General features: G+C 39.3%; 1 protein-coding gene across 1 annotated transcript in view; it reads right to left on the bottom strand.

Moving 5' to 3' along the window:
• Positions 1 to 3,266: 3,266 nt before the first annotated feature.
• The window catches only part of LOC113011845 (glutamate receptor ionotropic, NMDA 3B-like), an 87,275-nt gene continuing 68,613 nt past the window's right edge, over positions 3,267 to 21,928 (bottom strand). The window contains exons 9-12 of the mRNA XM_026151632.1: positions 11,085 to 11,236; positions 9,717 to 9,881; positions 8,374 to 8,441; positions 3,267 to 6,303 (exon numbers count right to left, since the gene is read on the bottom strand). Coding sequence (XP_026007417.1) covers positions 5,349 to 6,303; positions 8,374 to 8,441; positions 9,717 to 9,881; positions 11,085 to 11,236 — 1,340 coding nt within the window. The 3' untranslated portion in view covers positions 3,267 to 5,348. The remainder of the gene's footprint in view (positions 6,304 to 8,373; positions 8,442 to 9,716; positions 9,882 to 11,084; positions 11,237 to 21,928) is intronic.

Below are 21,928 nucleotides of genomic sequence, written 5' to 3'. Positions count from 1 at the left end.
GCGCTCACGCACTTTGTGATAGCTCTACCGACACCTCTGGTTTACTGACTCATCATGAATGACATTGCGGCAATTAACATCAAAGACTCGGCTGTGCGCACACACGTGCGTGCATGTGTTGTGTCGGTGGCACACGTGCTTGCAAAAGATGCTCTCTAAGAGATCTGTAGTCTTCTGCTCTCACGGTTATCAGTTCTCAGTGGAAGTGAAAACTGAACTTAACCATCCACACCCACAGCACCCACACACCTTTCCTAATTTAAAGAAAAAAAAAACATTTTATTCCACGTCTGGCAGGTCAATAATTAAGTGTGATACATTCAGGGACACTGGCATCCCATATGTTAATATCGTGGCAGACTAATTTGAGTAGGTTCAGTTCAGGAAGTCTCCTGCTGACCAGCCTCCAGTGGCTTTACACTCATTCAGATATTTGCACCCCCTCCACTCACCCCTTCTCTCTCAATCTCTGTCATTTGGCTGTGTGACACTGCTTGGTGCTAGATGAATGGGGGCGCCCCATTTAGTGTTTATCCTGTCTCCAGTTGCCAGGGAGTTTCTCTGGTTCTCATGGGGTACTCCCCCGTCTCCGCCTCCATCCCCTGCGCCCCTCCTGTTCCCCCCTGCCCTGCCTGAAGCCCCCACCTAAACAGCATCGCACACAAACCATGCAACCAACCCACCAATAATACCCAAGGGCTGGTCACAGCTGGCAGGAGCTAATAAACTCATCACTCACACTCTCTGGCTCCTATTTACCCACTACACAAAGCACTAAAAGGAGGGGGGTGGAGGTGCTTGAACGCTCTTTTCTGCTTCCCACAGACACTTACACTTTTCTCAAGGTGGTGAATTTTGATAATTATGAACACAGTTATAGAATTTGTGAAAGCCACACATCACCACAATTGCATTTTCTCTAGTGGAGTTAGTGCGCTATCAGCACTCTTTACCATTTACCCCAGTTGGATGGTAATTGATTGCTGGAGGGGATGTACAATGGGGATTCTTAAGTTTGATTAAAATTTTCCTCGACTGGTGTTCACACATGTGACCCAATTATTTCGTCTGAGCGAAAGGGCAACCATCTCTGTTCAGATACAAACATATATGTGCACATTCAGACCCAGACTTGCAGCGCATGTTTACATGGCTAATGCATGCACAGAGCTTCTTGCAGTGCGCACATAGCATACACATGTTACAGTAAATGCAGACTTTCATGTTGATCAAGTACACATGAAAGATATTAATTCTAATTGCATGCCAGCACATTTACCCATCCATCCATGCAAACCCCAACTTTACAACTCGATTCTGATTGATTTTTTTAAACAACCTATTCAGCTTACCCTGCGTGCTTTGAAGACACCTGACACAGAGGCCATGCTTATTTTATTATAAGGGAGAATCCAACCATGTGAGTGCAGAAAATGAAAGATTGATCTTCACTTTATCCAGCGTGGTTGACGTAGTGGAACTAAATCAGCGCCTGCCCCCATCCATCTATCTATCATCTCCTTCAACCAACACACAAGTTGTTATTGCTCTTCTGTGTTACACAGTTGTGGTATCAATATCAGCTTTGGCTTCACTAAGTGTCAGGTTTCATATAAGCACTCAATTTTCAGTCTCAAATAGCAAATGGGATTTTAAAAGAATATTAATATAGCTCTGATTGTGTTCCCTTGTAATTTGAAAGACAATCAATAGAGAAATCTGAAACAGTGATTTGTTTTGGCATGTTATGTAGGCCGGCACTTCATGGGGTGGTTGATGTTTGGCTGACTAGCAAATGAACATGGGAATGCAGAGATAATCACATAATATAGGATGCACTCTCACTGAAGGTGGCTTTTCTTTTCCCAAAAGTAAATAAGTGCATGTCTCTGTCACACTGTCAACATAATGTCCTCAGTGGTAAGTCATTCTGTGCAGGTAATGCCACTCCACAGTCTATGCTCTTGTGCTTAGGGACAGCTTCAAGTGCCACTGTGTGGCTAAGAGCTGTCATTACATGACAAGTTAAACAAAGCCATTATACCCTGAGGTGAAGTAGTGCTTAAACCTTTACTTGAGTAGCCTCAGGAACCCTGGCATTTGTTTGACAAGTCTATTAGGTTGTGATACCATTGATTCTGTGCTCCTTTTGTGTTTCCAGACTGCACTTTACTTTGATAGGGCTCGTGGCAGATAAGAGGAGGATTTCACTGTGTTATTGGCTCCAGCATGTTAAAATGTGATAAGGATATTGATTGAGGGCTTACAAAGTGTTCACATTTTATCAACATTTCGACAAGCCAAAAATCATAATCACCCACAATTCTCACACAAATCAAATGCTTAAGTGCTCCATGGTAATAATTTGCTATAGCAGAGGCACAGTGGTTAGGATTTGTTCAGTTAGTTTGATAGAACAGATATATTCTGCAGCTTGACTTTGACTCTGCAGTTCTATGCTGTCAGTGTTCGTTCTTCTTAATGCATTTGTTGTTGTGACTAAAATGGCCTTCTGCTACTAACATTTTAACAGTTCTGTCAAGAGACCAGATACACCTCAAAACGTCATTGTTTAATGGAGGACTGGGAACACTGTGGCACATTAAAAGGAAAGAGTGCAGGTTTACTGCTTTGTTTACCACAGTGGCAGACAGCCCAGACTATCAGTACAGAAAGAAAGATGGATCTCCTGACCATTAAACTAAAGGGTATAAAAAGTCCTCTGAGATAAAAATTTTGGTCAGTAAAAACTGTCCAAAAAGTAACAATATATATAGGATTCTACTTATTTTTTGTCCATAAATGATGCCAAACAGACCAACAATCCTTTAAGAACCTGCTAATCATTTACTGGGTCATGCTTACTCACACTGGATAGTTGTTCTAAAATAAAACGAATTGGTAGGAAACACATGTTGAGTCTGATGTGCTGCTATGCTCTTACACCTTTAGAGAAAATGCTGTTTCCTGATTACAAAGTTTTTTTTTATTAACATTTTTGGTTCTGAACTTTTTAATCGCTTTGACACTTGTGACAGGACGAAGCAGCTTTATCTGTAAAAAGCATTAAATAATAAAAACAGTTAAATACGGTTGACTAAGTTCAAATCCATTAAAGCAACTTGCTTACAGTGTTTACTGCTGTTTCCTGTCCTTAAATAATAAGAAAAGCTCGACATTTTTTGCTATCCTTTGTTTCCATTCAAAATATGAAATAATGCCAGAAAAATAAGTATATAAATGTTTATTTCAAAACATGAGGATGACCATTTATGGTAAAATTCAATAATATGCCCTATATAATTTTTATGACGGGTAACTTTAAAAGTATTTCTTTAAATATCCAGTACAACAAGCTCTTTCTCAATAAAGATTTAAAATGTTTTTTTTTCCTCATAGACACCATGGGATGTGAACACAACCACTTCACACCACACCAGATTTTGAAAAATTTAAATGTACATCAGTACCATCATCAGCCATGTTAACTTTCACTGCTATCAATTTTTTCTTAAACTTGCTGTCACATCCCCAGTGCTTGCTTAAAGAACTGAGAGACACACAAGACTGACTATCCCAATACAGTTAGGTGTCGTTTCATTGTATAGTGCTGGAGCGAGTTCGTAAAACCTTATTTCCCAGATCCTCTGCTCTCCATGAGAACTGCATGGCAATATTCAGTTTCTGTCTGCCATTGTTTCTTCAGAAGTTAATTGCTTAAATTCATCTGTTTGTCATTTTGCTGGAATAAAACCTGAATCCACACACTCGCCAGTGTCCATAGCCGCAGGAAGCAGGGATTCAGTGCCATCCAGTGGTGGACTGAGTAACTGAAAGCGAGTCCCACATGCAGCCAGTTTCTGAAGAACCTCAGATCTTCGTAGCTCCCAATGGCTGATTTAAAGCATGGAACTTAATTTACGTTATAGAAAAAAAGTGGAGAAGAAAATGTGTAAAAGCATACATCTATTTCAAAGATATGTTAAAAAGATGAAATCTCACCTATCAGATCTGCAGGTACTGAGTAAATTGCAATCCACACTCAGTGTTTTTTACATGATTGTTTTAGTAATGAAAAATAGTGGATACATTTATTCCAAACCCATACCCCAGACACACTATTCAGAAAATTAAAGGGGTTTTTGATTTAGTATTGCACTTTTATAAAGGTGGTGTAGTCACGTGAGGCAGCTTATAAAAAAAGATGCTAAAAACTCAGCAGAGGCTGAGATGAACAGCTCTAGCATTGGCCAAACTAGAAAAACACAACACTAGAACCCGCATTGTCCTGACTGCATCTTTTTAATAGACCTTCCGTGGCCTTAAGAGCTAATATTTGTGGTACAAGCTTTGCTGAAGCTGAAATCCCTTATGTCTTTTAATCACTGGGTCAGGGGAAAGTCACCTTTTTATAACTAAACTTTTCAGGATAGTTGGGTTTAATGGCTTTAAACTATTTCACTCTGCAGACTTTCAAATTATTGCAAATTCAAAAACAGTTTGTTTTTTTAAAGTTACTAGCAGAGGAGAATTACCATCTCACAAAGTGACGTATTGTAACAGGAGAGAAGCATATAAAAATATCCAAAAAGAGTATTTGACTCGTTGGGTATATCTACTGCAGAACAACATAAGCAAAGATGCAAAGCGTCAATGCACGTAAGGCTTGCTTCAGTTTCATGGGATCTGGATTGTTGCCCCAAAAGAGAATTGTTTTGGGATTGTGCAACACTTTTATTTTCATCATTCATAATTTTAGGAAATTATTATATTGGTTAATTGAAATATGCTAATTTGTTTCTTTTTCTTATCCTATGTATTGGATGTGTATGTGGATTCATTCAATTTAGTTAACGTTAATTGTGATTTTTCTGTGCTTTTGCAATTATCCATATGTGCTTGTAGGCCTTTTCAGCCAGCACAACACACCACATTTTTGATTTATTATAGTTCCTACAGCGATTCCTCATGTGACCTACTGTTTTCCACAGTAAGCACCGTGGTTTCTGGATTCCCATTTCAGTTTGTCGGATCTGGTATGTCGGGATATTAATGGGGTTATGTTCTGCTTTTTATTTAAATATTACATTGCTTAATTAATATTTCATGGATGACATCAGCTCTTCACTTGCAGAAAAATATTTTTAGTTGCATTTTTAAGTAAGTGTGGAAATAATTCTCAGCATGAAAATTATTAGGTTGCAGTAAGTAACATTGTGAGTAAACACGTACTGTTATAGTTCAGCAAACGCCACATAAATGTAACCCATACCAATAAAGCCATCTTCCCGCGGCTATGCAAGCAATACCTCACTAACCCTGTTGCAGTCCTACAGGTCAGGAGTTAATCAAGTCTCACTGCTTACAGTCGACTGGTTAGCATTTGTCCTCTCCAAAGTGTTCAGTGCACGTGATAGGTTAGCCTTCTGTCTGTCCAGGCTAGAAGTATTCCGTGTTTGGATAGTTGTATTTCCAGCACCTTGTTGGTTGGCTCGACTTCGCTCCAAACTAGTGGACGTGCGCGACTGGACAGTCCTTTCTCCTGTCAAAGTATTAACAGGGCGCACTTGGTTGGCTCTGCCTCTGTCCAAACTGTTAACTGTGTTTAACTGGCTGCTTCTCCCATGCTCCACAGTCCCAGGCCCACCTGACTGGTTAGCCCGCCCAGTCTGCTGATTATTCAGGGTTTGCAGCTGGCTGGTCCTGTCTCTCTCAGGGAGCCTGGGCTGAGTGGAGCTACTTCTGTCTGTATTAATAGTTTGTATCCTCTGTCTGTCCCTGTCCCTATCAAGACTAGTATCCCTGCGTACCAGTCCACTCCTCTCTCTCTCCAGACTGCTCTGGATCTCAGCTCTCCTAGCCAGAGCCTCTCTCAGCTGGGTGCGGAATATCTCGATCTTTGCTTGCAACTCCTGGAGCTCCCCTTCCCATAAGCTCGTCTGAGCACCTCTGGTTCCCATGGGAGACAGCACCAAACCTGTGGAAGCCAGAGTCGAGACAGGGCCCCCGTTGACATGGAGGCTAATCTGTGGAGGAGAAGTAAAACTCCCCAGGTTGCCAAGCCCCAACCCTCCGAGGCCAAGTCCAGGACGGCCAACCATCCCAGGCCTGCCGCGCACTGAGGCGGTGTGTGTGCGCAGGCGGTAGCTGTGAAGCGTTTCAAGGTCAAAGTGCACACGTTTCTCCTTGGGTTCATTGGATGGTGAGGAGTTGCCCGTGTCCCCAGCTGACGTGGGAGGGGATGGTGGAGGAGGCTGATGCTGTTTCCTGTGTAGGGTGCAGTTCTCCGAGATACAAGAGGGGCTGGTGAAAGAGAGAAAGATCACAGCAAAGGGAATACACAGAATCAGATATGCTGTACTGCAATGCAAGGACTTTTATATATAATGTAGGATAATTATACCCAGTAAACCAAATGTAGAGTGTAGTGATATTAACTGACTAAACACTACATCTTTTGTCTCAATTATAATTTATCTGTTAGGGCTTCTTTTTTAAATTAAATAAAAGATTTAAACCCATTACAGGACTTTCACAAAAAAAATATCTCCTTCACAATTAATTTTGTTATCAAGTCATAGAAATGTAATAATCTGCCACAGTAGCACGAAGGGTCTAACCTGCTTCTAATATGATTATTTAAGAAAAAAAATAGTTTGACGTTTGGGCAAAATATGCTTATTCATTTTCTAGCAGAGGGTTAGATGATGAGATTGATAAGACTCTAGACTGTACATATGAAATTGTCAGCAGCTGCCAAGCTCAGATTAAACAAGATATAACGGCTTTAATTACTGAGCTTTGCTGAGAGGTGCTGGTAAGTAGATTTTAGTGATGGGTCGTTCGCGAACGAAATGGCTCTTAGAGCCGGTTCTTTGACGTGAACGACGCGAGCCGGCTCCTTATCGCGAGCCGTCACGTGGTTTTCTTTTCTTTTCTTTCTCTCAGCCTCTCTCTCGCACTTTTTTTCCGCTTCACTCTGCACGCGAGCCTTGTGCTTTACGCTGGGCAGAGGGGGGAGGGGCGGTAGTTACACTCAGTAGCACAGGAACAGAGCCAGAGAGAGAGAAAGAGAGGCAGGGACAACAACATTAGAAAGGTATAGTAATCATCCACAATTATTTTCGGTTGCAGATGATAAAGGATTGAGAAAGTTTATTCATGCAGGTCCATATGACAGAGAATATGCATCTTCTTTTAGTTTTCATATTATAATTTATATTTAATTGTGTTGTGGTTTGCAGTGTTTTGTGTTCTTTTCACTTTAAATTTGTGAAAGGAAAAAGCTGAAAATTTAAATAGTTAAAACTTGAAATGTGAATAGTTGATTTTTGTATTATATGATTTATTTATTACATTTTATGTGGAGTGAATAAATAAAAGTATATTTACGGTGGCCCCTAGAGACAAAGCACATACAAACTTCAAATCACGTACGAACTCTGAAGCATGTACAAACTCCAAAACACGTAAAAACACGTACAAACTCCAAAACACGTAAAAACTCCAAAACACGTAAAAACACGTACAAACTCCGAAGCACGTAAAAACTCAGAAGCATATAAAAACTCAGAAGCACATAAAAACTCAAAACACGTACAAAAGAACAACAGAAGTGCTCCAGGATGCTGGGCGCAGTGTTGAGCCTTTGTTATCTTGTGGCTACACAAGCCAGCAAGTACCAACGACCGGATTTGGTGTGTGGTAATAACAGGTAAATGAACTTTTTTTAAAATTATTTGAATATATATATGAGTGCCTGTGTATAAATACACAAACAATACACACATGCTTTCAATTGTGTAATTTAAGTGATCTAGTAGCTCTGCTTTGGAAGTTCAGTTCATGCTAGAAATGTGTTTTGGAGTTTGTACGTGTTTTGTCTCTAGGGGCCACCGCATATATTTATATATAAACATATATAAATAAAACCACTTGTTTTTACGTTAGTAATTCCTTTTGTGCATAATTTTACATTATTGTTAATAATTAATTAATTAAAGCAACAAAACAACCTGAAGAACCGGTTCGGAGCCGAAAGAGCCGGCTCTTTTTAGTGAGCCGAACCGAAAGAGCCGGATCTCTAAACAGAGCCGGAAATCCCATCACTAGTAGATTTTATTGTCCATTTCCAGTCTTTATGGCTTTATTTTTAGCTTGCTGCTTCATATTATTGTTATTAACCAACTTAAAGCAAGAAAACAAATAAACATTTGCCTCCCAAAAACAAAAAGTCACGCTCTCTTTTTTTATTTTTATGAAGTAAAATAATCAGTTTTTGCGCTTCCAACAACAAAGTGACATCTGTTAAACACACAAACAGAAGAAAATAGACAACATAGTGGTGCATTAATCACTTAGTGAATTCATTACTTTTGATCAAGGCCGGCCATTTCCTTTCCAACATCCTCATATGTGGTGTGCAGGGCTCTGTGAATTTTCTGCAAGCAGAGAAGATGATTAGTAACATGGAATCTGTTAAGACACCATCAGATTTGAAATAAATCAGGAGAGATGAATTTGCAAGGGTTATTATTCTATCCAGCTGCAGAGAACATCTGTGACAGCCGTTCCTGCTATAGTGCACTTTTGAATAATTTACTCTAATAATTGCAATTCAGTGAGAGACGGTTCCTTTCTGCTTAAAGTTAACGCGTCAGTTGCTTGAGGCCTTTTTCATTTAAGTATCAAAATGCTTAGGTTAGCATGATCAAAAAAACAACTTTAAAGTGTGACTATGCTTTAATATTTCCTGCGGGAAATGAGGCTTATTCTAAAGATAAGAATAATATTGAGGGTCTGACACAGATGCCAACGCCTCATAGCGGAGCTTCTTTTGTGATGAATGCTAGAGGCTGCCCGCGAGTGGTTGCCCTTTTAGAGAAATGTAGCAAACGAATATGAGCAATATGAGCAGTCTTGATATTTACACTGCTAGTTCCATTATTCACTCAAAAAATGTTGCCACTGGCACCTCATTTGGTAATGGCCAGAGCCTCATAAAAAAAACAAAATATGACCTTTAAATATTCAATTTGTTGTTTCTTTGGTGGATGTTGTCATAAACACACATTTGCTGTCAGAAACTTCCTGCAATTCACATTTATACACTGACTTTGTGAAGAAAATATAACATATTTGAATTTTATGTAAAATAACGAATATTTAAAATTATTTTGCAGATGAAATCTGTATAAATAGCTTCATATAACGATCTGTCTCTTCATCTGTCTGAGAAAAGGCTAAACAAACAAAGGCACGAATGCATAATGTGTCTTTATAAATCAATTAATAAAACACTGCCAGTGGTAAGATTTATTAACTTTTTACTTACAAATTGACTATTCAAGAACCTAATTTGTATTAATTAATGTAATTAACTTAATGGAAAGACATGTTTAATTGAATATGTCTGCTATCACAGACAATTCAGCTTTAGGAACATTTAGTCTAATTGTTGACTTTTTAATTTGTAACCAGTAGAGGGCGTTGGTTATCTGCAAGAAAAGTGTGAGCTCCAGGGGGTAAGGATGTCTCACCAACAGCAATATACATATGAGCACACATGCATATAGCCTTTGACTGTGCTCCTATGCGTGTCTTTGGTGTGCACGAGAGATCATGTGAGTTTTAAATGTCTGAGCATAACTCTTTGTGCTCAAGTGCATGGCATGTCTTGCTAGCATGAAAGATGGTGTGGCCTTATGTTTACTCACCTGGCTGGTGTGCAGCCAGTACTGAAGTGTGTGGCTACGCCGGAGGCGAGGGATGACCAGGTGATAGAAAGTGTGTTCACCTGCCAAGGTCAGCAAGGCTCCACCTACCCCCATGCATAACAACACGAACAGGCCTGAGAAATGCTGGATTCCCATCTGTAGAGTCTGAGGGGGCGGTGACAGAAAGAGAGCATGAAAGAGAGAGAGTGAGGGAGAAGTTGGGGGAGTGACACAGATTACTGAAGACTTAAGCCGACAGAGAGGAAAATACAGAGATTGATGATTTATATTTACATAATTACCATTTAGGCCACTTTTTGTAAACGAGCACTTGATATTCTGCTGTTGTGTATCTAGTTTGGCCGTGTAAGCCCATAAGAATATTAGTCAAGAGAAGAGGACAACAGCGTAAAAGACATTTTTGGAAAGAAAAGGGTGCAGAGCAGCGCGGCAGCAGAGAAAACGGGGGAGGCATAAAAGAGAGTAATAGGAAGAAACAGCAGTTAGTACAGAGATGGTAAAAAGAGACGATGGTTAATTGAAGAGCAGCTTTTCCCTATTTGATTTGCCTAAACCCACCCTGACATAATGTCTATCTCGTATGAGGCATTCATCGGCCTGGAGGAAGTGGAAGAGGCAGGGACAAGAGCAATGCTCTCTAATCATGTTTCCTCCACCCGACTCATTTCTGCACTGTCTCCGATGGCAATTAGCCCCATGCTGACACCACAAATTCGTCAGTGACAACACTGACCTCCTTTTGCTCCTAATCCAGAGGGCAGGTTCACACCAACGCCTACATTGTTAGAAAGTAGCCAGCTCTCTGCGCTTCAAATGGGATGAACAGTAATAGCTTTCCGATGCAGGGTGAAGTTAAGGTTTTCGTTTCACTGGAGAAACCTATGACTGCATAATTGCATTTGTTGCTATATTATGGTTTAACTTTGAAGTGGGATTTAAAAGAGATGGCCAAAGGGAGTTGAATAGCTTCTCGATTCGCAAACAAGAGATGTAGATACGGACATTTTGCTCTGTCTAGAGATTTCCAGTCCTTTAAAAGGAGTGCAAGTAAAAGGGAGGGCAAGAACTCAGAGTACTGTAGCACCCACACGATACAAATAAGAATCGACACTCAGACAGTGCGTGCCTGTAACTCTGGTTAAGGTCAGTTTATGTGATTGTATGTCTTTGTTTGTGTGTGTGTGTGTGTGTGAAATTGTCTGTCAGTGTATGTGTGCCTAGCTGGCAGGCAATCCAGTCTGTGTCCCAAAGGGAGACTCATTTATAGAAGTACAGCAGCAGAAGGCTTTGCTTAACACACAACACACGTACACAATTCATGAACACACACTCCCACGGATGACTTACCTCAGTGACTGCAAAGACTCTCTTTCCGCAGGGTACAACCTTATACCATTTGTCGTGTAGCATGTCCATGAAACCGTCAGACTTGTAGCGACTGACGAACTCTGACACATTACGGGTTAGAGGAGAACCCTGGGGAAGGCCAATACCATAGCCTGAAAGAGGACACAGACACAGATGTAAATACGTGTGCTAAAGGTAACCAACCTGAGAGCTACAGTCATGCCTCAGGAAGATAGTGTCTAACTCGGTGTTTTTTTTTTTGCAGTAAAACCAAAGTCAGACAGTTGCACTTTGCCAAAGGGCAGATGGCCTCTGGAAAAAGAAGATTTACGGTTTACAGTCTTCAGATTGAATCATAAATAAACTATGTTTTCTGGCAAAGTATTTCCACCTATAGAGTGCAAATACAGTGTCCCAAGATTCACCTGGACAACAGCTCTGTATAAAAGTGGAAACCCCCCCCAGCTAAAGCTGTTGGAGGTTGTATTACAGAACACACAGTGGATCAACTTTAAGTATTGCGTTGTTTGAAGCTTCTTTCGATATTACCCAAGAAGTTTATAACTACAAACTCTAATCAGATCTAAAGCATAGAAAAGATTAGATGTTATTCCCAGAGGTATAGCAATAGGTGATCAAGACACACAACCAAGTGGTCTTTCATGACCCGTGTGACCTTCAGGAAAATGTAGCAGTCGTTCTTCATTAGTCTTTCCTTTTTAAAGTTCCCATTCAATTAATTTTCCCTACTAGTGCTTGTTTTAGATGCAGAAAGAGCTGCCAACCATCAGGGTTTCAAATAATTATTCTTAAATGTTCTAATTTAATATCATCCCCGCTGAGACACGATTTAGTCTTTTCTACTCTTTTATGTTTGTTTGGTTTCAGACTTCAGGGTCAGAGTGTAACAAGCTGGCAGCTCTGTCTGATATCAGTCTGCTTCTGTGTCTTGAGTTTGGGGAAGAAAATTGCTTAAATGCGCATAGATGATTAATGATTTTATCTCAGTAACTTAGATGTGTTTCAGAAAGATTTCCGCATATGTTCAAAACTTCCTGTGATTTCGAAACATGTCAAACGCATCAGTGATGAGCTTATGGAGCGAGAATCGAGGCTGATTTAAGATAAAATTATTTTCTTCTTATTCTGAGAGTAGTTAGTAAACTGGGAACAACCTTTCTAAACTCTCAGCAGTGCCTTAGAACTTGGTTTTCAGACATTTTGAGAAAGAAAAAACATCCTCGTGTTGGAACTCTTCCTCCTTTTCCCATCTGGCGGAGCTGTATTAACTCATAATTCATAATCATATTTTGGTGGATTTAACAAATACCCAGCCATGTTGTGGTGTTTCTTTCTTTTCATGTTTTTATCAGGAGGATGAATGCACGTGTTCTGTCCCCTTCTTTGCTGCTGAAATAAATATACCTGTGTGACATGGTATGAGATTTTTCTATGTAACAAAGTGGTTCTGGTGACAAACCCTAACAACATGAGAGTGGAAAGGAAAGAAATTTAAGATTATATCTCCACAGTCTACTTTACTTGCTTACACAGTCTTCATCAGTCTTGTAAGTCGAAAGCTACGTTGCTGGAGAGAAAATGTGCTTCTCGCCAACATAACTCAGAATGGAGTTTGCAGCTGTTTGGAAAGTCAGTTTTAGAAACATGTATGATTCTTGAATTTTTAATTCTATTTATGATAATGAAAATAGTTAGGTCTGCCTCTTGAGACCTTATAAGGCATTCTAGACAAATTGTATATGTCACATCTGATACTCATTTCCATTCCAAATGCTCCAACTCCACCCCATTCTCTGTGAGTCAGGCCATTTTAAGGCTGATATCAAATAGTCTGATCCCAGCTTAAGGAATGGAGTGGGATCAAATCTGACTCCACCCTTTAGAGTTCCTTCAGTGGCAAGTATGCAAATATACATATTTTACCTGACTGCTTCTTATGTTGGTTAGATTCCCTTTGGTTACAGTCACATGGCAGTGCTCAGACCGTGGTGATGAATTATTGTCTTGTAAATTACTTTTATGTAAATGAAATTCTCTTTATGAGGTCTTGGTCCAACACAACATCTTGGACTTCTGGTTCTGCTGTGAGGAGTAAATGTAGTAGATGTGAAAATGTCAAAATTAACTTCTTGTGTTATTATTCTTCACTTGTGCATCAAACTCCCTTCTCTTGCCCCTCTAAATGAATGTTAATGGTGTCTTTTTTCCATTTCATTTCTGCTTTAGCCTTTTCTCCCTTAAATTTCACTACATTGTGCTCCACTGTAGAAATAAGATTTATAACACTATAGCATATTACTTTAGAGGTTTTTATAGGTTTTACGCCATTTGCATATCCTGTTTGAAATATACTTTAAAGTGAGCACAATCTTTCTAAATCTGGAACTAGACTTACAGATTCTGTAAAAAATAAAACACCTTCCTCTCACCAAGCCTCACCAGAGCTACTAGCTACAAAACACTTTTCAAAGCCTGATGCTGATCATCCACTCTGGGCTCACTTCACATTCACACCCTCCAGTTACAGATACAAGACCTTATTTTGTTGAAAGGCCAAACAAAGGTTGGTTCCACTCCATGTGCACAGGAAATTGATACCATACTGATATTATAGCCCTTTTATGAATCCCGTTCTTCTGGTGACACTAAAAAAGAAAGAAAGCTACCTTAGCTGCTCCCTTATTCACGAGGGGTCGCCACAGCGGGTAGCTCTGATGATAGTGTTCCTTTCTAATTATGTAAGTGTAGCTTTCTGTCGGAGGTAGTTATCGCATCACTTTCTTGACAGTATTAATAAGTACTTTTCACTTTTACATCATGGATGGTGAAGAAAAAACATCTTGAAGTGAAAAAAATACAGAATAAATAAAAGTATGTCTTTTTTTTTATCTGATTAAATATACAAAATGTCAAAATCAGGTATAGTTTTAGACTGTTTTTTCATACACTTCTGTGGAAGACTCTTAAGTCATCCTTCATGTCTTTATATTTTGCTAACAAGGAGCCAGAATATATATTTTTAAACTGGTGTAGAACATATTTCTTCAGGTTTTCTTTGACTCATTTTCACTCCAACCCTTGTATCTGGACATTTTCAGATGAATTTTGTTTGATTGTTAAGCCACTTAACACTGACTTACAAATCATTCAAGCATAAAAGGAAATTGGACAAATGGAGGACAAAAAAGGGGGTAACTACAACACATGAATACTATCTGAAAGTCATTTCCTCAAGAAATAGGAAAAATTCCAGTAAAGAACTGACTGATGCATCTGGTTAATCAGTTGATCCATGTACTGTCTGTAAAAGCCTCTCCAGAAATGGTCTCAGTGGAAGGGAGGCTGTGAAGAAGACATTCTTAAGAAATGGAAACAGGGAAAAAAGAAATTTGAAATCTCTGGTTTAGATCATTGTCAATATGATTGCAGGAGGTCAGGAAAGAGGTAAAACATGGAGCAGCTTCCGTTATGATTTGGGGTAAAATTTCAGCCAGTGGCAAGGCTGTGGGAAGTAGGGGTGCTGGGGATGCATCATGCCAAATGCAAAAAATAGATACATAAAGGTTTTGACTGCTGTGTCTTAAGATACCTTATAGTTGGAAGATACTATGAGGTTTCTAGTACACTTCACCCCCAGCTGTGCTCATGCACACACACGCATGAGTGTGCATAACACCCTCAATTCCAAGGACTTTTCCACAGCTCTGGCCAGTGGAGATCTTGTCAAAACTGATGGAATTATGAACAAAAAAAAGTTCAGTCAGATTTTGATCCATCATGCACTAGTATCTGAAAAGAACTTGACTGGCAACGGCTTAAATTTTCAGCATGTCAATGATCTCACTGTCATTGCAGTAAAAGCATACCTGGCTAGAAAAACACATAATGGAACACTATCAGTCATAGACTGGCCTCCTTAGAGCCCAGCCCTCAACAGTATTAAAGCAGCGTGGGATCATCTTGACAGAGAATAAAAAAAAAAAAGGCAGCTGACATCCAAAGAAGAGCGTGAATGTCCTTCAAGAAGCCTGGGGAACTATTCCTGAGGACTACCTAAAGATATGACAAGCTGGCCTGAGAGAGTTCACGCTGTGTTGAAGAAGAAAGGTGGTCATACCAAATACTGACATCCAAGCTCATAAGAATTGCGCCAACTCTGTTTCTGCCTTATATACTGATATACTATGTTTCCACGTATTTTTGCACACTTCATCACCATTTCTTTTTCCCTAGCAAAATCATAAGAATTGAGGGGTAGTCTGAGACCTTTGTATAGTACAAATCTTTTGCCCATTATGTTCCAGAATGCTGCCAAAACAAAGTTGAAATGTTCTGTAGAATATGAAAACAATAGATGCAATCATTTGCAAATAATTTGCACCTTATCTTTAGTTAATTTAGTTTCAAATATTGTTTCAAATATTGAAACAAAAGAAATTCATTTTGTTCATTTTATTTAATAAAAAAAGAAGAAGCTAATTTTAAATTTGACAGTACCAACATTCATGTACGCTGATGCTGGTGGAGTCCAAAGGTGATCCTCAGCCACACCATGTTTTCATGTCTATGAATTGTAAATTGTTTGGGGTGAATGACTCACCGAATGGTTGGTCTGCACCATAGTCTGCCTCTGCCATTTGAATCCATCTGCTCAGTGGTCATTCATCACCCAGTGATTTCCACTTCAGAATGGTGCCTGTTTTAAATGCAGTGCTGCCTCAGAGTTCGAAGATCACGGCCATTCATTACTAGTTTCAGCCTTATCCCTTTCAGCCTTATTTCTGGATTCTCTGAATTTTTAAATACTATTTACCACAGATGCCAAAATCCTATTTTGTCAAGTATTTTCCCATGCACCGTTTCAATAGTCATGTCCTAGATAGAATAGAAAGTAATATCCTCTGTTTTTCTTTTTATGCCAAATCATCTTAATTATCTAATTAAAGTTACCGTGTGTAAAAATGTCACCACTAGATGTCAATAGATTGCAGATTGGTGTTAACTGAGTTCTGTTTTCTTACCTTGCCCAATTCGAGTGCATTATCCCAGTTATGGTGGCTCCTATTAGGACAAACTTAGACTGTGCACAGACTGTACGGCATAAGAGCTGGGCTGAGACTAGCCAGTGTATTTGTACTGCTGTCTGGACCGAATCTGGATCAACCCTAGATTTGTTCCTTGACTGTGCAGGCTGTCTATCCTCTGTTTACGTCAGCTGCCAATGCCGGATGAGAAGCATCCACCTTTATTTACTCTGTTGGAAACTGTAAAACCTTGTGACAGGAGTCCAGTACGAGTCCAATATGAGTCAGAGACGCTCATTCTGACCGATGACAAGGATACTGAGGTGAACTGAGGATATGCTGAACTTTTCTGTCAGTAAGACTGCTGTTCTTGCTGCTCGTAGCTACTGTTAGTGGACTTTTTGGACACTCAAACCTAATATTAGCTGGCATAATGCTAGCTTAAAACCAGCTGTTGTTGTATAGCCAGCTCTTGTCATCTGTCCAGAAATGGTTGCATGTCTAATCTGCTCTTCTTTGCCTTTGGTGTACTATTTATAAGGGTGGTCTCTAGCCACATTAAGTTAAAAAGAAAAGACTTATTCCATCAAATACGATTAGTTGGAAGGGACATGTCCTTTTTGGCTGCTGCGTTTAAATTTAATGAGGAAAATGGTGGCTTCCACAAACCCGTGCCTGCTCCTATTATATGTGTTTTTTAATAGTTTATTTAATAAGATAAGATAAGATAAGACTTTATTGATCCCACGCCTGGAAAATTTTTGCGTTAGCTCAGCTCAGGTACAGATAGCAGAAGGAAAATACAAAAAATACAAATAAAATACAAACAAATATAAAATAAGTAAGATAATACACTATATACAACGGTAGCATACAAAGTATGTGATTATGGATATGGTTGTGGAAATATCCAAGACATAAACTATATAGCTTAACATAACTATTCTACCACTACTATTCCTATGCATAGACATGTACATGCACACGCACATGTACACACTTGAGACAGCATCAGTTTGTTGGGAGATGTAATTACACACTAATCTAAGTATATTTGTGAGCATAATATCTTTTTTCCTATTAAATAACCTAAATAAAAATTACTAACTGCACCTTTAAATGGTTGTAAGCTACTCCATTAAATGTGTTGTTTTTTTTTGCATAAACAAATTATTCTGTTTTTTATTACCCTCTTACTACTTCCTGAGGTTTAATGTGATTTGTTGTGTTTGTACAATTTTTAATGACTGCATGATTGTAGTTATATTCATTCTTTTACACATCCTCGCGGCTTTGTTTTTTTAGACAAACCAAGGGGTGTACAGTACAGTTCAACTAGAGTTAAATGTCACAGATGTGAAACTGATAGCTTAAAAGGTCTATCTAATTATGCAGCCAGTAATGCAAATCATTATTGTAGTGCATTAAATATTAATCTGTTTTTTATTTATAGAAATTGTTTCTTCTTCATCATCATCAATTGTTTGGTAATGCCTTAGAAGTTTCCCCTTTTGCTTAAAACACCAGCAGCAGCAGTTGGAATAATGAGAGCAGACAAAGCAATAAAATACAGAGTAGTTACGGCAATAAAATTATATAACTCTAATATTTTTAATTAAGTCACACATTTAAGTACAATCTTCCACCAGTGTTTATTGCTTTAATTTCTATAGCAGCACATTCAAGTGTTGTTTAATAGCTGGAGAGGATTGCCTCTCTGCCCTTCACAACTTACTCAAAAGGGATCTGTTTTGCATTACGACCACTATTTCTACAGGTGAAAAGTGAAAGAAATGTGTTCCTCAGCTTTGACTCAAAAGAGAAGACCCTCTTTAAAATTTATTGCTATACCAAACCTCCAGGGATTGTTTGTTTCATTTCATCTGTACTGCAGTCACAGACACAGTCATACCAACAGGGGTTTTGTGTGTGTCTCTGTGTGTGTGTGTGTGTGTGTGGCTGGCTCAGACTTGGCAGCTGTTTGTCAGTGTGTTTATGTGTGTGTATGTGTGTTATGGGGCTGTCAAGGTGTATGAGCCCGATGGGGGTTGTGGACAGAAACAGAGAATAGCGAAGGTTCACGTAGCTGTCACACTCTGCTTCCTACATGACAAAGACTGCCAAAGCCTCCATCCCTTTGCTCTTTCCTTCCTTTACCGACCCTTCCTTTCTCATTCTTCTTCCTTTCGTCTTCTCTTCCCCCCTCATCCTTTCTCTTTCCCCATCCAATGTCTTTTCTCTCCCACCATTGCCGCTGGTCTCTTCCTCTGTTAGTCCACTCTTTATCTCTGTCATCCCTTCGCTTTCGTTCAATTTCTGCTTCAGTTCATTCTTCTCTTTATCTCTCGGCTCCTCTCCCGAGTCCACTGCTTTGTCTCTGTATGTCTCGCTCCTCATGCTTTTTTTTTTTCTTTCAAGCAGACAGAGAGCATTTTTCTGTCATCAGCATATCTCCATCCACAATTCTTTAGAGCACTCAGTCAAATACTGAAATGCAAGTGGGCAGTCACTTGTCATTTGTTTTGATTCTTTCCCCCAGACGTTCGCATTTTCACTGTCACTCAAATCCCCCCACACACTCAAAGACACACCGGTGCCCGTCGAGTTTTACTTAAAAGCACTGGGTTTGTAAAAAGCTCAGCTTATTTCAAAAACACAGATGATCTGTTCAAACTTTACAGTTACATTTTTTGTAAAAAGTGCATTTAATATTGGGTTCATGTTCTCCTAAGCACACCAGCTTATTAGTGAGTATGGGTTGTATTAAGTCACTTTCATGGCTCATTGCCTACATTCATTGCTGTTATTGAGGTTTGACTATTTGCAGGTGTTTTACTCTTACATTGGTTACTGTTTGAAAAGTAAAGCACATATTTTTTTGTGCACAGGTGGGTTTTCTTGCTACTTTGTAGGTGTAGTTTTGCCAATTGCGTGAAAGCTACTAAGAAGGAAATTTAAAGTACAGTTGGAGGAATATTATAAATAAGGATGGGTATCGTTTAGGTTTTATCCGATACCGGTGCCAAATCGGTACTTTTGAAACGGTGCCGGTGCTCAAACGGTGCTCAAACCGGTGCTTAAAGAATGGAGAACACAAAATTGGTCCAAAACCCTCTCATATTCAGCTGGTTTTGTAAAAAGATAACAATGTTAGCCTTTTCTGCAGCTATGGGGCATATATGGTATCACTCTTAGCTGGAAGCAGTGCTTAAACAATGGAAAAAATACAAACTTTGTCCAAAAACCTCTCATGTTTAGCTGTTTCCCTCTGTTTCTTTGGTCATTTTAGCCTTTTTGGCCAGGGTGAAGGGAGTATCTGCCATCAAACAAGAAGACAGCCGCATGTAGCTATGATGGTGTTTGCTAGTTCACCTTACATGCATTAATGTAATAACGTGGTTAGCCTACTCAACATAAATTACACACGAACAACATTAAGCTACTCACGCAGAGAAGAACGGCTGCTGCTGCCATCAAATACGGCGCATTTCTCGGCTTTAAAAAAAAAAAAACAACGCTATGCGTCGCCAGGTGTTTCATCGGATTCTTGGTGTTACTTCCTTTGACAGTATCAGCTTGTAAGGAAGAGGACTCCCTTACTGCATTTATTTATATTGTATTGTCTGTATAGCACTTTAGAGCACACCTTTCACTTTATTAAAAGCACCTTATCAAGCACTTTATGTAGCATTGCACTTTAAGCATGGATTTGCACACAAGAAGTTTAAATATTTATTGACTATTTATTGGGAATTTTAAAATCAGTTGGTAGCCTTGTTTCAGATCCTGCACAGCTGCTCCTCATCAAGGAATGTGGTGGTTGTCTGTCAGGAGAGAAGAATGGTGATTGAGATTGTGATTGTGATTAAGGTTTACTAATAAGGAAAACTAAGGCAAATGTGTGTGTGAAATCTAGGGATAAAAGTGGTGCAAATAAGTGTTTGTAAGTTAATGATTACTCACCTTTCTTGCCTGTGTCCTCTTCAAGGTGTTTGGGCAAATGTTTCTCCAGGGGTCCAGACACCATTTAAAGGTTCCGGGAGAGTCCATTGGTAAAGAGAGTGTGGTGAATCTTTTTGTGCTTGGGTTTCTGGGTTTTTATAATATTGGGTTTGGTGTAACATTAAAGTGTGAAATATTTATTAATATGTAAATGTGAAGATGTATTTATGTATTTATTTATTCTTATTGATATATTGTATACTGTGGTGGAAGGTTGGGATTTAAGAATTTACCTGAGAGTGGAATAATGGTTAAGTCTGTGACAGCTGAACATATTTAAGGCTGCCAGTTGTCATTAGAGGTGGATTTTTTTGTGCTGTGAAGAAGCGCGACAAGTTAATTGTTGTAAGGAGAGCCATATAGCAAATAAATACTTTGTTCCACTACACTTGCCTTGGTCTGTCTCACTGTGTTTCCAGCCGCGAAGGGCTGCCCTGTTACACAGCTTAAAGCACTTGTTGCAGGCTGCTGATTTTGCATATTTTGCTGTGAAGTACAGCCAGACTTTTGACCGCTTCGCCTTGGGCATTTTTAATCTGTAGCTCTGCATAAAAGAACGTACGTACCTGGCCCCGCCTACTGTCCTCGGAAACGTAAAATGATTGGCTAGAAGTGTATCACAGCTCAGGAAAAAAAAGCACCGAAATAAAGCACCGAAATGTGCGCTGCTTTTCGGTCTGGTTACTACCGTTTATGTCAGACACCGGTACCCATCCCTAATTATAAAATATATATCAAGGTGAAGTAATAGATGATCCAAATGAGTAAAATAGAGAAAAACTGTGACCAAGGTGCTAAAGTTGAAGCTTCCAAACAATAGCCAATGTCATGGTGCCTACAGCCATCATTTATATAAAGTCTAAGAACGCAACCTAAAATTTCACTGAAGAAAAACAAATGGATTTGCTGTAAATTTGACTTGTGTTACATTAAACATCAAAGAGCATGCTCCCTATTTCATGTTTTTTTTAATGTACTTTTACTTCAGTTTTTTGGAGATACAGTAATTTAATAAAAAAGTTTTAAATACGCCCTACTCTCCAAGCAAAACGTGAAATGTGCACTCTCTAAATAAACGTATAACCTTGTGTAACCCTGCATGAGTTAGGCAGTTACAAACTCAGGTGCTTCTGTGAGAGTGGTTGCATCAATTTAGTTTCAGCAGCATCTCCTAGGCAACATAAATAGCATGTGTTATCCCACCAACCTCTTAAAATATGAGAAAAATCCTGTTTGGTGCATGGATATGTGACCTTCAAGTGACACTTTCACTTTCAGCTTTAATCTGTAATTTTGTTTCTTCAAATTGGTAAGAGATGTGCAGGTAAAAGCAGCAGGGGCAATTTTTAAAAGAAACAACCAGCACATTTCGAACTTCAGCTATTTCTGTATTTAACTCGATTTTAAATAGCTAACTGAGAAAACAGGTTTTCAGACACTTTAAATATTGCTGGTTTTCAAAGTCTGAGGTCATGTTTCTCTGCTGGAAAATGGGTTCTGGTGAGAGAAGCAGAAAGGGGAGTTCAACTATCCTGGGATCTTATGAGTGATGGGAAGGTGGAATGTGAGGTGGACCAGCGGATTAATCCAGCATCTTTGTGGTTGTTTTGGGACTGTTGTAGTAAAGAGAAGGCTGAGCTAAGAGGTGAAGCTTTCAATTTACCAGTCCATCTAGATTTCAGACCTCACTGATGGTCATGAGATCTGGGTAATGAGTTTCCTCTGAAGGGTGTATGAGTTCAAAGATAGGCTGGGGAGCTTGAAGTAGAACTGCTGCTCCTCTGTGTTAAAAGGAGC

This window comes from Astatotilapia calliptera, chromosome 19 (genome assembly GCF_900246225.1).
Source record: "Astatotilapia calliptera chromosome 19, fAstCal1.2, whole genome shotgun sequence".
NCBI classification, from domain to species: Eukaryota; Metazoa; Chordata; class Actinopteri; order Cichliformes; family Cichlidae; genus Astatotilapia; species Astatotilapia calliptera.
Note: the sequence above shows the minus strand (reverse complement) of the source record. Positions and strands in the feature narration are given on the sequence as shown.